Source organism: Saccopteryx bilineata, chromosome 2, assembly GCF_036850765.1.
Source record: "Saccopteryx bilineata isolate mSacBil1 chromosome 2, mSacBil1_pri_phased_curated, whole genome shotgun sequence".
Lineage (NCBI taxonomy): Eukaryota > Metazoa > Chordata > Mammalia > Chiroptera > Emballonuridae > Saccopteryx > Saccopteryx bilineata.
The window spans coordinates 385,992,730-386,007,721 of NC_089491.1; the positions used below are offsets into that span (position 1 = coordinate 385,992,730).

The 14,992-nt window shown below is 51.1% G+C and overlaps 1 protein-coding gene across 5 annotated transcripts; it reads right to left on the minus strand.

Moving 5' to 3' along the window:
* Window positions 1-325: 325 nt before the first annotated feature.
* Window positions 326-6,105, minus strand: PLSCR3 (phospholipid scramblase 3). 5 transcript variants are annotated; one of them, XM_066264118.1, is made up of 8 exons: window positions 5,755-6,105; window positions 5,376-5,551; window positions 4,879-5,114; window positions 4,741-4,783; window positions 4,428-4,648; window positions 4,051-4,212; window positions 588-749; window positions 326-414 (listed from the first exon to the last, which is right to left on the minus strand). In XM_066264118.1, exons 2-8 carry the CDS (start codon window positions 5,380-5,382, stop codon window positions 358-360), a joined length of 888 nt encoding a protein of 295 aa, XP_066120215.1. In that variant the 5' UTR covers window positions 5,383-5,551; window positions 5,755-6,105; the 3' UTR covers window positions 326-357. The 5 variants fall into 5 exon arrangements, with proteins under 5 accessions (XP_066120215.1, XP_066120216.1, XP_066120217.1 ...); XM_066264119.1 differs by having other exon boundaries at window positions 5,376-5,555; XM_066264120.1 differs by lacking the exons at window positions 4,741-4,783; window positions 4,879-5,114.
* Window positions 6,106-14,992: the final 8,887 nt, after the last annotated feature.

A 14,992-nucleotide genomic window follows, 5' to 3' on the forward strand; every position in this document is an offset into this window, starting at 1 on the left:
CGAGTCCTGGGTCCCAGAAGCTTCGCCCAGAGCAGAGGCCCTGGAAGGGCGTGGGAGGAAGCGAGTCAGGAAAGTGTAAAAGCTGATATGCCTGTGTGCTGCGGGATTGCCGTGACGGTGGTGAGAGGTAGCAGGGGACGGGCTCTCATACATACCCTTCTGTGGGGGCCACAGGTAAAGGAGGCTGGGGGAGAAGGGTCGGGATGGGGCATCATGGCCCCTAGCCCCTTACGCATCCCTGTCTGTCCCCTGCGGTGTACATGGAGGAGGGGCTGCCTCTGAGGAGGGGCCAGGCCAAGGCGGGTGATCATCTTGGATTCTGGTGGAGGTGGTGGTCTCTTCACCCTGAAGCGCCATCTAACTGGTGATAGCAGAGGGCCCAATGCCTCCACGCTTCTCGAAGAACATGTAGTCCTGGAGGGAGGGTACCGTCACCAGGAGATGTGGCTGAGCTGGCTTGGCTCAGCTACCACAACCCAGGTCTGGAACTGCAACCCGCATGAAGTCTGTTCCTAACCCTCTCCTAGCAGGAGGCCAGGAAGGTCACAAGGCCTCCAGCCGGAGCAAAGGGGGGGCAGCCAACTCACAATGAGGAACGTGGCGCCCAGCAGAATAGCCTTCACTCTCACATCCAGATCCAGCGGGAACTGCAAGCCAAAGTCATCTGCATCCGTGAGGGCTTCTTGGAGCAGGCCTCCCCACTGCTTGCTGATGCGGCCCACACTGCGCGACTCATCCGGCGTCTTCACCTGTCAGGAGGGAGAGGCGGAAGAAAGGGCCCAGCTAAGGTGGATGCAGCTGCTCTCACCTGTCTCCAAGCTCACTCCCACAGTTGCCCTGTATGAAGTCTGCCAGCTTAGTAAATCCTCCCAACAGCCTTGCATTTCCATGTGACTTCTGGGGAAAACTAAGTCACCTTATGTCACACAATGCATATATAGCAAAAATCAGGATTCAGACTTACATCTGTTCCTCTTGAAGGGCCATGCATAAAAGTGAACATCAGTGGTGAGAGAAATGGAAGCATCATAGAGTCTAATCTCCTTAGTGTGTGGCTGGTTGCTAGGTTTGTTTTTATTACCAGAGTCCCTGTCACCCACATATGGTGCACTTTACGCCCTGCACAAAGTAGCTTGGCCAAGAGGGCAAGGGAGGCTGCTAAAATTCTGGCTGTACCCTATCAGCTGACCAGGCTCCTAGAAGGCCATCTGCCCAAAGGGGTGCCCTTCCTCTGCGAAGTAGGGAGGGCCTTGTCCAGCGCTGCATGCAAGCCTAAGCTCAGGGGTCTCCAAACGTCTTACACAGGGGGCCAGTTCACTGTCCCTCAGACCGTTGGAGGGCCGGACTATAAAAAAAAACTATGAACAAATCCCTGTGCACACTGCACATATCTTATTTTAAAGTAAAAAAACAAAAAGGGAGCAAATACAATATTTAAAATAAACAACAAGTAAATTTAAATCAACAAACTGACCGGTATTTCAATGGGAACTATGCTCCTCTCACTGACCACCAATGAAAGAGGTGCCCCCTCTGGAAGTGCAGCGGGGGCCGGATAAATGGCCTCAGGGGGCCGCATGCGGCCCACGGGGCCATAGTTTGGGGACCCCTGCCTAAGCTAGAGGGGATCCAAGCCCATCTACTGGGGGGAGTGGTCAGCAGTAAGTAGCCTCTTGGGGCCATGCTGTCCACTGGACTGTCTGGGTCCAGCAGCAATAGGTCCTTGCTGATGGAGATGGCAATCCATAGAGACTCCCTGGTCCTTTTCCTATGCTCATTCTCCAGTGACTAGAACTAGTGTGGTTTCTATGTTCTTCCCATCTTCTTTCCTCACTGTCTTATACCTCTGGAACACTTACTGCAGACCAATCCCAAGCTGGGCAGGGTGTTTCCCAGCCAACCTTGTGGTCCCAAGAGTACAGGCCCAAATATAGACCATTCATAATTATGTAAAAGGGAGACTGGCCCTATGAGGACCCCAGTCTTCACATTCCCATCCAGAAGTCACCAAGTTATCTTTTCCCCAACCAGTTCCTATCAAAGGATCTCCCCTCAGCTGCTAAGGTGACTCAATTTTTAAAAGCAACCTTAGGGCCTGACCGGGCGGTGGCACAGTGGATGGAGCGTCAGATTGGGATGCAGAAGACCCTGGTTCAAGACCCCGAGGTCGCCAGCTGGAGCAAGGGCTCATCTGGTTTGAGCAAAAGCTCACCAGCTTGAGCCCAAGGTCGCTGGCTCGAGCAAGGGGTTACTTGGTCTGCTGAAGGCCCGCGGTCAAGGTACATATGAGAAGGCAATCAATGAACAATTAAGGTGTTGCAATGAGCAATGAAAAACTAATGATTGATGCTTCTCATCTCTCCATTCCTGTCTGTCTGTCCCTGTCTATCCCTCTCTCTGACTCTCTCTCTGTCTCTGTAAAAAAAAAAAAAAAAAGAAAAGTAACCTTAGGAAGGACACCTCATCTGTTGCCTTAGAAAGTCTACTGGATATACCTGTTGTTTCTCCTTTATCTGCACAGGTAATTAGCCCTTAAAGAATTCAAAGTTCTGTTAAGTGCTTTGTCTTCTAGAAGCCATGGTGCTTCTCAGACCTCACCCAGACACTGTCACCACTTGGGTTCTCCGGGCTCCAGTTGGAAATAGGAATGCATGGTGAGAAGGATATCACCTACATTCCAGGTTGGAGGGGCCATTCAGACTTCTAAGTTGGCAAGACAAGCCACAGGATCTTTTTTCTTTTTTTTTCTTTCTTTCCCTTTTTTTTTTTTTTTTTTTTTGTGGCAGAGACATAGAGAGTCACAGAGAGGGACAGATAGGGACAGACAGACAGAAAGGGAGAGAGATGAAAAACATCAATTCTTCGTTGCAGTTCCTTAGTTGTTCACTGATTGATTTCTCATATCTGCCTTGACTGGGGGGCTCCAGCAGAGTGAGTGACCCCTTGCTCGAGCCAGCAACCTTGGGCTCCAGCTGGTGAGCCTTGCTCAAACGAGATGAGCCCGCGCTCAAGCTGGCAACCTTGGGGGTCTCGAACCTGGGTTCTCCGCACCCCAGTCCGATGCTCTATTTACTGTGCCACCACCTGGTCAGGCTCTTTTTTCTTTCTAATGAGTTCTCTTACATTATTATTATTATTATTATTTAATGTATTGATTTTAGTGGGAGAGAAGGGGAGAGACAGAGAGACAAGAATATTGATCTGGCCTGACCAGGCGGTAGCGCAGTGGATAGAGTATCTGACTGGGATGCGGAATGACCCAGGTTCGAGACCCCAGGGTTGCCAGCTTGAGCGTGGGCTCATCTGGCTTGAGCAAAAAGCTCACTAGCATGGACCCAAGGTCACTGGCTCGAGCAGGGGGTTACTCAGTCTGCTGAAGGCCCGCGGTCATGGCACATATGAGAAAGCAATCAATGAACAACTACGATGTTGCAACAAAGAACTGATGATTGATGCTTCTCATCTCTCTCCGTTCCTGTCTGTCTGTCTATATCTATCCCTCTCTCTGACTCTCTCTCTGTCCCTGTAAAAAAATTAAAAATAAATTAAAAAAAAAAGAATATTGATCTGTTTCTGTATGTACCCCGATCAGGGATTGAACTAGCCACTTCTGTGCTTTGGGACAATGCTCTAACAACCAACTGCGCTGTCTAGCCAGGGTAAACCACAGGATCTTAAGTTAAATTAGTGCTTGCTCCAGGGCCTGAGCTCACAAACTCAGACACAGAAGTCAAATGGTTCCAGCCCACAGCAGACCCAATAATCATCCTTCACCCTAAATTCAGCCTGGCCTTAAATCCCACCCCCGCAACAAAGGGCTGCAGATAACAATTAGCTTTGGCTCTCAAGGTGAAACCCTCTTTGTCATGCTTCTGTAAGACCTAGGAGCCACCCTATTTCTGAATGGAGGGACACTGGAAATGTGTTAAGAGCCAGTGAATTTGGATTGATGAGCTCGCTGTCTTGGCCTTAGTATTGGCCATCCTGCCTCATAGATGGTGCCATCTTGGATTAGGAAAAGACCCAGAAATCTCCACTTATTCCCAATACCTCAAAGTTGGTGTCTGTGCCACAGCCACAGGTCGAGCAGGGCCCTACCACTCGCAGGACCGTATGGCGATCAGCATCCTGAATGGAGAACTTGGGGAGGAAGGGATGCCAGGTCTGTAGCACATGGCCAATGGTGGTGCCTGGTGGAGACTGTACTTCCATCTGGAGGGGGAGGCAGACAGGGTCAGTGCAGAGCCAGGGCACCCTGGCACAAAGCTCTCAGCATCCCAGCTCTATCACCTGTCATCCTCCTCACTAGACCTTCTGGCGCCCCTGTTCACTCCCATGCCTCCAGCTGGTGATGCTCAACATTGTTCTTCCTCATTACCTCCTGTCCCCCTAACCGGAACCTCGCCCTGACATCCCTTTCCACCCACCTCCTGGAGGCCACATGGGCAGCAGCCACAGCCACAGTGGAGGGGGCGGAGCAGGCGCAGCACCTCTCTGTCTCCAGGGTCTACCAGACGGACACGAAGGGGCCGGCGGGCGCCACAGCACAGACGGGCGCAGCAGTTGCTCTCTTCAGCCGCCTGGCCCAGGGGCTGTCCCGCAGCTGAGCGCAGCTCATACCGGTTGCCTGTCTCCCAGCCTAGAAGCGCTGCCAAAGGGTGACACGGAGGATCAGGCACCAGCGCTGGCCTGCGCCCCCTATCTTTGCCCGAGGCCCAACCTACTCCTCTTTCCACTCACTTTCCACTCGCTCAACCCTCTGATGAATCAAGATCTGATCAATCTGAAAAGAGAGTAGGGACCGCACCCACCTCAGATGGCAAATCTACGAGCTTTGGTCCCCTCCCTGTCGCTCCTCCCTCCCTACCTCGCACTCACCTGCACCAAGAATTCGAGGCCAGCAGGCACCCCGGGCAGTGGCAAGAAGGGGGCAGCAGGCCCCGGGGCACTGGGGCCGGGCGAAGGGAAGACAGCGAAGCCAGGCGCAGGGGCAGGCACGTGGGCGAGCACTGGCGCCTGCCCGGGCCCAGAATGCTGCGCCGGCTCTGGGTACCCAGCGGTCACAGGGTAGGGAGGAGGGGGCGAAGGGGCGTAGCCTTTGGGGGACAAGTATCCTGTGGGGGGACGGGTAGATTAGAAAGGGACCTGTGGCCTTATCCCTTTACTCTTAGCCTGTAGGGGACCGCGAGGCTGCCAGGGGAAATGTGGTGAAGAGATTGGAAAAGATGGGGCGGGGGAGCTGGGCGTCGGCTGCCTGGAAGGAAGGGAGGGGCCCTAGCCAGCCAGTCCGAGCACATTCCCGGAGGATGCGTTCGACTCCCAGCTCCCAGATCCGTGGAGAGATAACTGAGACCCTCGGCTTTGAGCCCACTTACCTGCCATGGGAAAGGGATGAGGGTTCGTGGGTTATCTGTGTCCCGGAAGCTTAGTTCTAGAAGTGGCAGCAAGCTCGGAGACAGCCAGACAGACACAGAGACAGACAAAAACGGAGAGGCAAACGCAGAGAGGCAGCTGCGCCCAGCGCGGGCCAAGGGTCTCTTAGGCTGCGCCTCTGACTCGGGGAGAAAACGAAAGTGTCAGTGGGCGGGGCAGGGTACCTAGGACCCTGGATTCCCTCTGGGGTTTCCAGGACCGCCCCCTCCCTTTGTTCTCCCATCTCTGCGGAGGCAGCCGTTGGCATATGGCAAAACAAATGGACCCGCGACGGCCCGACCTCGAGTGAGGTTTCCTGACCCCTCCGCGCCCCCCGCTCACCTGAAGCCCCTAGAATAGCCGGGGTGCCGGGGACTCGGAGGATCACTGGCGCTGTGGAGGCGGGCCTAGAATACGACCCCGCCCCCTACCACCTAGGCCCCGCCCTCCAGGCCTGAGAGCCGCGCTTGCGTAGAAAGCATGCCGGCTCTCACTGCTGGCTACGAACCCGGGACCGCGGGCTCCTTTGCGTGGTGGGCGTCCCAGCCTCTTCCGTTTGACTGCGGTAGGCTAGACAGGAAGCTCTACCGGGAAGGGCGGCTGGGTGGTACCCAGCCCTGCCACCCCCGCCCGGGTGCTGAGTGCTCAGCGCCTCTCGGTAGAAAGCGAGGACAGCAGGCACCGCTCGGGACCCCAGGCTCCTCCTCCCAAGGACGGTTCGGCCCTCGCTGACGCAGCGGAACACCCTTCACACTCATTCATTGCCTTCTAGGACTAGATCCTGGCTCCCTTTCTACTTACCTGAGGCGACCTCGCTGTCCCTTCTCCCTGACGCAGCAGTGACCCACGCAGATAACTTACAATAACAGTGCTTCTTTCAGGCGTGCCCAGACATGCAGGTGACAGGCCGCTGTTATAAAGTAGCGTACCTTAATTCCGCGAGTTACTTAGAAACACCAATGCAGGATACAGAAGAATTTTTAGAAGGTGGTTTATTAATAAGTCGGCTACATATGAATTACAGGGGGTATAGCTAGCCCAAATTATGTGTGTCCAAAATAGCCCTGAAGCTAGTTATATAGACTTAATCACAGATAGGTTGGGGAAAAAGGAGGGTGAGTATGATACAATAATTCATTAACCAGCTTACAACATTAGTCTATAGGATTTATAAAAAACATTCTTACATATTAAAACTTACAAGGTAACACAATAGTGATGTTTTACATATCAACACAGTAGCAAATGTTGTACATATCAACACAGTAGCATAAATGTCGTTTTACATATCAAAGACATCCACAAATCTTTTAGTGTCTACCCTCCATCACTTTGTGTTTGTTACTCTCAAGACTCCAGGAGGGCCTGACCAGGCGGTGGCGCAGTGGATAGAGCATTGACTGTCGAGGACCCAGGTTCGAGACCCCGAGGTCGCCAGCTTGAGCTCACCAGCTTGGCTCCAGCAAGGGGTTATTCAGTCTGCTGAAGGCACGGTCAAGCCACATATGAGAAAGCAATCAATGAACAACTAAGGCGTCGCAATGCGCAATGAAAAACTAATGATTGATGCTTCTCATCTCTCCGTTTCTGTCTGTCCTTGTCTCACTCTGTCCCTGTAAAAAAAAAAAAAAGGCCCTGGCAGGTTGGCTCAGTGGTAGAGCGTTGGCCTGGCATGCAGGAGTCCTGGGTTTGATTCCCAGCCAGGGCACACAGGAGAACCATCCATCTGCTTCTCCACCCCTCCCCCTCTCCTTCCTCTCTGGGCGCTGAGGATGGCTATGTGGCCTCTGCCTCAGGCGCTAGAATGGCTCTGGTTGCAACAGAGCAACGCCCCACATGGGCAGAGCATTGCCCCCTGGTGGGCATGCTGGATGGATCCCAGTCGGGTGCATGTGCCTCCCTGTTTCCAACTTCAGAAAAATACCCCCCTCCCAAAAAAAAAGCCGAAACAAAAAGAAACCAACCCTGGGCTTGCTCCGTTAAGGCACATATGGGAGTTGACGCTTCCTGCTCTTCCCCCCTTCTCTCTATCTCTCTCTCTTCTCAAAATTGAATAAATAAATAAAAATAATTAAAAAAATAACTCCAGCCTGACCTGTGGTGGCACAGTGAATAAAGCGTCGACCTGGAATGCTGAGGCCGCCGGTTCGAAACCCTGGGCTTGCCTGGTCAAGGCACATATGGGAGTTGATGCTTCTAGCTCCTCCCCCCTTCTCTCTCTCTGTCTCTCTCTCTGTCTCTCTCTCTGTCTCTCTCTCTGTCTCTCTCTCCTCTCTCTCTCTCTCTGTATCTCTCTCCTCTCTAAAAATGAATAAATAAATAAAAATTAAAAAAAAAAAACTCCAGGAGGGGAGGAAGAGTTAAAATCAGTGTAGGATATGTAAATATTGTCTCTTATTGAAAGAGAAAGGAAGTTCTTTAGATAACCTTTATTCTTTCAGAGAACTATAATTAAACTATGACTAGATGACCCAGTTGTCCTTATAAGCCAGGAAGCTCTCATATTCTTCTCCCTCCATTTTCTAAAGAAAGGAGGGGGAAAGAAGCCTGACTTTTCCTCTTTAATACAGTTCCTCGGCACCTTATCACACCACCAAACAGTGTCGCTAGTGAGTGTGCAGGAGGCTAAGTTTAGGGGGAACAGAGGAGGCAGTGCAGTTAGTAGGGAAGCCTTCCTCCAAGAAGAGTTCCTTCTTTTGGGTCCTGAGCAGAGGCCCCAGGTGTGAGGGAATCCTGTGTTTTGGGGGCCTATAAGCTGAGTGGCAAGTGATGAATTTAGAGAGGGAGGTCAGCCCACAGGCACAGAAGGCTTGTGGGAGCTAAGGCTTGGCCCCAAGGGTAGTAGAGAGCCCACTGAAAGATTTTTAAGACCAAATTTAATTAAGAAAAATTTAAGATCAAATTTTTGTTTTAGAAAAACCGTTAGAGCCCTGACCAGCTGGCTCAGTAGTAGAGCATTGGCTGGTGTGTGGATGTCCCAGGTTCAATGCCCTGTCAAGGCATAACTCCATTGGTTTGAGCATATTGGCCCTGGCTCTGAGTATGGCTTGTGGATCCTCTGCCTCAGGTGCTAAAAATAGCTTGATTGAGAGCATGACCCAGATAGGCAGAGCATTGGCCCCAGACAGGGGTCACTGGGTGGAACCTGGTTGGGGAATATGTGGGAGTCTTTCTATCTCTCCTCCTCTCAACTTGGAAAATTGGGGAAAAAAACCAAATAACTGCAGTGTGGAGAACAATGAGGGCACCCAGGCTGGGTTGTTAGCAGTAGTCTGGGAGAGAGGATGACTGTGATAGTGCAGACAGACAGAAGTAGCAGATTTGGGAGATATTCAGACAATATAGAACTTGTTTGGGGAATGAGATGTGGCAATGAGAAATCCAGGATGACCTCAGGTGCCTGTCTGCTGGCCAGGCAAATGAAGGAGAAACCCATTGTAAGATCGGCGGATAATGGGGAAAGGTCAGGCCCAGAAACTTTGGTTAGGACCACCCACAACCAAGCGCGCCAAAAGAAACTTCCCAGGAGCCCTTTGGAAAAGAGCAACACTTCCGTCAGCCAGTGAGATTTTACCACGTCATATTAGCTCGACCACCCTAGGGACCCTTTAAATATCTCCCACATGGGTCACTCCTTGCGACTTCTCTGAGCCCTGCCCCCTGGGAACAGAGAACCTCGTGTGGTGGAAAGCACTCTGTACCCAATAAAGCCTTTTATTATTCCACATTTTGTTTTTTTGTTTTTTTACAGGGACAGAGAGAGAAAGAGTCAGACAGAGGGACAGATAGGGACAGACAGACAGACAGGAACGGAGAGAGATGAGAAGCATCAATCATCAGTTTTTTATTGCGACACCTTAGTTGTTCATTAATTGCTTTCTCATATGTGCCTTGACCATGGGCCTTCAGCAGACCGAGTAACCCCTTGCTCAAGCCAGCGACCTTGAGTCCAAGCTGGTGAGCTTTTGCTCAAACCAGATGAGCCCACGCTCAAGTTGGTAACCTCGGGGTCTCAAACCTGGGTCCTTCCACATCCCAGTCCGATGCTCTATCCACTGCACCACCGCCTGGTCAGGCTATTATTCTACACTTTGTGGCTACGGCCCCTTTCTTCCTTCTCGGTGGGGAAAAATACCTTATATTTTGGTGCCGAAAACCCGAGAGGAGTTGAAGTCCGCAAGGACTGCTCCTCTTCCCTTCCCCTTTGAGAAAGAACCAAGATCTCTGACCTTCCACCCACTTCAGCGCACAGTGCGGTAAGTCCCCTGCCTCTAGCCACCCTTGAGTTCTTTCCCCCGAGACTCCCTGTCTGGAAACCGTAGCTACGTCAGGGAAGTCTTTTCCATTCCGAGTGAGTGTGTGCTCGTGGAGACGTCCCGAGCACATCTATTTTACCTTATCTGTCCATGGCCAGAGCTTTAGTTTTGGGTCGCTAATACTCAAATTTGAGCACTTCAAGGACTGAGAGTGGCCATGGGGGCACAGGAATCTCCCTCCCTAAAGAAGAAGAAACTGTTCTTCTTCTCCGCTGTGGCCATGCCACAGAACCCATTGAATTAGCCTCCTGAGGGGACTTTCCATTTTAACACCCTCACCAATTTAACTATCACCAAAAAAGGTGGGAGCTGATTGGAGTTCTCTTACATTCATGGCTTCTAATTATTTGTGTGCTCGTCCTTAATCTCTGTGCCGCCTGTTCCACCGTGCAGGCCCTTTTTCTGGCAAGAGAAACCTCACCTAAAACCTCCACTCCTGATCTTGCCTTCTCCACGAACTCCCAACTCTCTCCTCCTCCTGCCTGACCCCCGGGGACACCCCTCTCTCAGGACTCTTCTCTGGTCCCTCTGCAGACATCTTTCACTCTGGTCTCTTCCCTCCGAGAGCCCCTTCGCAAAATCCTGTCTCTTATTCACCACTACCAGTCTCTCTTTCTCCTCCCCTGTTGGCCAGGGGCCCCTCCCTTCTCCACTGTGTTCTTAAGCCCCTCCTCCGGCAGGCCATTTTCCGCCTACTATTGGCTCTTACACCGGTTTTCAGGACGTCCAACCCTAATTTTCTTGCAGGAACTTCTGGCCCTGTCCTGCCTCTAGCTCCAGCATTTCTGGCAGGATCTGGGTGCTGGGCTCCCCATGAGTCCCCCTCTTATTCTCAACCCCCCCAAACCCCTATCCGGGACCTGTGAACACGTCATTTAAGGTTTTTAATGGTCCCAACTAGTAGAAACAAGCCAAGGCTGTTCGCCAGGCCCGCATGCAGCAGAAGGTAATGCTCCAAACCCAGTTGCTCTTGTGGCAACACTGAGGCAAGACACAGGAAGTGTCCAACCCAAGTCCAAGCCACAAAGAGAAACCCCACCAGCAGCTTGCTTTAAGTGTGGCAAGCAGGTTCATTGGTCCTGGCAGGGCTCCTGCCCACGGCTGCCCACTGAGCCCTGCCCTAATTGCAAGCAGCTTGGTCACTGGTGGAGCAATTGCCCCTTTGGGCAACAGGCTTTTCTTCAGTGCCTCTACATGGAGGATGAGCCACCTGAATGGGAGGCCAATCCAGCCAAGTGGGTGCATCGCTTAAACTCCTAGGACACGGCCTGGACTCGGAGAACCCAGGGTATGCTGCAACTAGTGGGTAAGTCCATCTCTTTTCTTGTGGACATGGGGGCTACCTTCTCTTTTTGCCATCATACTCTGGATCTCTAATTCTCTCACAGGTCTTGGTTATGGGAATGGATGGGACCCCTTCCTTTCCCCTTTTTACGCCACTCCTGACATGCAGTTTTGCCTCAAGCTTGCCTCCATAGAGGACCACTGGCAGTCGAAACTACTGGACTCCATCCATCTCCAGCTCACCAAAAGGCTAAACCCTGCAAATCCTCCTATTACTCCACTTTTTTTTTTTTTTTTGTATTTTTCTGAAGCTGGAAACGGGGAGAGACAGTCAGACAGACTCCCGCATGCGCCCGACTGGGATCCACCCGGCACACCCACCAGGGGCAACGATCTGCCCACCAGGGGGCGATGCTCTGCCCCTCCAGGGTATCGCTCTGCCACGACCAGAGCCACTCTAGCGCCTGGGGCAGAGACCAAGGAGCCATCCCCAGCGCCCGGGCCATCTTTGCTCCAATGGAGCCTTGGCTGCGGGAGGGGAAGAGAGAGACAGAGAGGAAGGAGGGGGAGTAGAGAAGCAAATGGGCGCTTCTCCTATGTGCCCTGGCCGGGAATCGAACCCGGGTCTCCCACATGCCAGGCCGATGCTCTACCGCTGAGCCAACCGGCCAGGGCCCTATTACTCCTCTTTAAAAAAAAAAAAATCCTTACCAGGCCTGACCAGGCGGTGGCGCAATGGATAGAGCATTGGACTGGGATGCGGAGGACCCAGGTTCAAGACCCTGAGGTTGCCAGCTTGAGCGCGGGCTCATCCGGTTTGAGCAAAAAGCTCACCAGCTTGGACCCAGGGTTGCTAGCTCGAGCAAGGGGTTACTCAGTCTGCTGAAGGCCCGCGGTCAAGGCACATATGAGAAATCAATCAGTGAACAACTAAGGTGTTGCAACAAAAAAACTGATGATTGATGCTTCTCATCTCTCTCCGTTCCTGTCTGTCCCTCTCTCTGATTCTCTCTCTGTCCCTGTAAAAATAAAAATAAATAAAAAATTCTTACAGGACCGCATCTGTGAAGTTTTTCCAGTCATGGCCAAACAAATGTTCCTCCTGACACCCTTCAAAGCCACCATCTTCCAATCTCCCCCTCCCCACAACGCCCCTAATTAGCAGGAAGTAGCCAGATGAATAAACGGTGCCCCTATTGTATTTAGCACAAAAGGTCAGAATATAAAGTCGGCAGATAATGGGGAAAGGTCAGGCCCAGAAACTTTGGCTAGGACCACCCACAACCAAGTGCGCCAAAACAAACTTCCCAGGAGCCCTTTGGAAAAGAGTGACACCTCCATCAGCCAGTGAGATTACACCACGTCATATTAGCTTGACCTAGGGACCCTTTAAATATCTCCCACCCCAGTCATTCCTTGAGACTTCTCTGAGCCCGCCCCCTCAGGGACCAGAGAACCTCCTGTGGAGGGAAGCACTCTGTACTCAATAAAGCCTTTTATTATTCCACACTTTGTGGCTCCGGTACTTTCCTTCCTTCTCAGTGGAGAAAAATACCTTACACCCATCAAGATGAACATGGAAAGACCTGGTTGGGGGCTCGTTTGCCCACATGCCCATGTTCCTCTGGGCTAGTCAACTACTCCCACAGCTTCAGATATCATCTGCTTCAGACAAGGGCTTGACCTCTCCCCTGGTCTCCTCCCTTAGTGCCTCAGATTCTACATAGCCCCAACTATGGACCACCCTCCACCAAAACACATAAACAGCCTGACCTGTGGTGGCGCAGTGGATAAAGTGTCAACCTGGAAACGCTGAGATTGCCGGTTCAAAACCCTGGGCTTGCCTGGTCAAGGCACATATGGGAGTTGATGCTTTCTGCTCCTCCCCCCTTCTCTTTCTCTCTCTCTTTCTCCCCTCTCTATAATGAATAAATAAAATCTTTATAAAAAAATTTAAAAAAATCATAAACATACAGAAATTCAGTTATTCAACAAAGTTAATTAACATTTACTTTATGTCAGGCAGGAATTAAGGTGATAGGAATATATACCAGTTAAAAACAATAAAAAATTTTTGATCCCCTGGGCTTTACATTTTAGTAAAGAGGAGACATATAATGTAGATAAAATACATCAGAGCCTGACCGGGCGGTGGCGCAGTGGATAGAGCATCGGACTGGGATGCAAAAGACCCAGGTTCAAGACCCCGAGGTCACTAGCTTGAGTGAGGGCTCATCTGGTTTGAGCAAAAGTTCACCAGCTTGAGCCCAAGGTCTCTGGCTCGAGCAAGGGGTTACTCGGTCTGCTGAAGGCCCGTGGTCAAGGCACATATGAGAAAGCAATCAATGAACAACTAAGGTGTTGCAATGCACAAAGAAAAACTAATGATTGATGCTTCTCATTTCTCCGTTTCCTGTCTGTCTGTCCCTGTCTATCCCTCTCTCTGACTCTCTCTCTGTAAACAAACAAACAAACAAAACAAAACAAAAAAACAAAAAAAAAACATCAGAAATCAGCCCTGGCCGGTTGACTCAGTGGTAGAGTGTTGGCCCGGAGTGTGAAAGTCCCGGTTTCAATTCCCAGCCACGGCACACAGGAGAAGCGCCCATCTGCTTCTCCACCCTTACCCCTCTCCTTTCTCTCTATCTCTCTCTTCCTCCTGCAGCTAAAGCTCCACTGGAGCAAATATTGGCCCGAGCACTGAGGATGGCTCTATGACCTCCATGCCAGGTGCTAGAATGGCTTTAGTTGCAATGGAACAATGCCCTAGATAGGCAGAGTATTGCCCACTGGTGGGCATGCCAATGGATCCCAGTTGGGTGCCTGCAGGAGTCTCTCTGCCTCCTAGCTTCTCACTTCAGAAAAATAAAAATAAATAAATAAAAATACATCAGAAATCAGATGGTGACCAGTGCTATGAAGAAAAAGAGAAAAAAAAAGAAAAGAAAAAGAGAGCAGAATAAGGAGGATAGTGAGTGATGGGCAGGACTTGCAATTTTAAAGAGGTAGATTCGGAAGGCATCATCAAAAATGCAATAGTTGGCTGGACCAGGCGGTGCGCAGTGGATAGTGTCAGCCTGGGATGCTGAGGACCCAGGTTCAAATCCCTGAGGTCATTGGTTTGAACACAGGTTCACCAGGTAGAGCATGGGGTCGCCAGCTTGAATGTGGGATCATAGGCATGACCCCATGGTTGCTGGCTTGAAGCCCAAGGTCACTGGCTTGAGCACAGGGTCACTTAATCTGCTGTAGCCCCCCGGTCAAGGCACATATGAGAAAGCAATCAATGAACAACTAAGGTCTCTCTCCCTTCCTGTCCAGAGTAGGCCAGGTGAGATTGGATGGCGGCTTGGGCCGGGGGCCAGAACAGTAGTAGTGCAGGTGCTGGGATATGGTTTGGTTCCAGTTCTGTATTTGAGCCAACAGGACTTGATGATGGCTTGGATATAGGATGTGAGTAAAAGGGAGGTCAAAGTTGATCAGGCTTGGCCTAGGAGACCATTCACAGTGTGGGCTCCTTCTATTGCGCAGGCGCTCCTGCTCTTTCTTGTTTTGTTACTAGTGTGTTCTTGTCTCTTTTTTTTCCTGGTGAACTCTGCATGCTGAAAATCCAACAGGGGAATAGAAGTCTTACCAATCCTCAAAAGCAAAACAAGCCTATCTCAGTTTCTACTTGTAAGGCTGAACACATTGTACATTGTATCTTTTTTTTTTTTTTTTTACAGAGACAGAGATAGAGAGTCAGCGAGAGGATAGACAGAAAGGAACGGAGAGAGATGAGAAGCATCAATCATCAGTTTTTCGTTGAGACACCTTAGTTGTTCATTAATTGCTTTCTCATATGTGCTTTGACTGTGGGCCTTCAGCAGACCGAGTAACCCCTTGCTCAAACCAGCGATCTTGGGTTTAAACTGGTGAGCTTTTGCTCAAACCCCATGAGCCCGCACTCAAGCTGGCAACTTTGGGGTCTCGAACCTCGG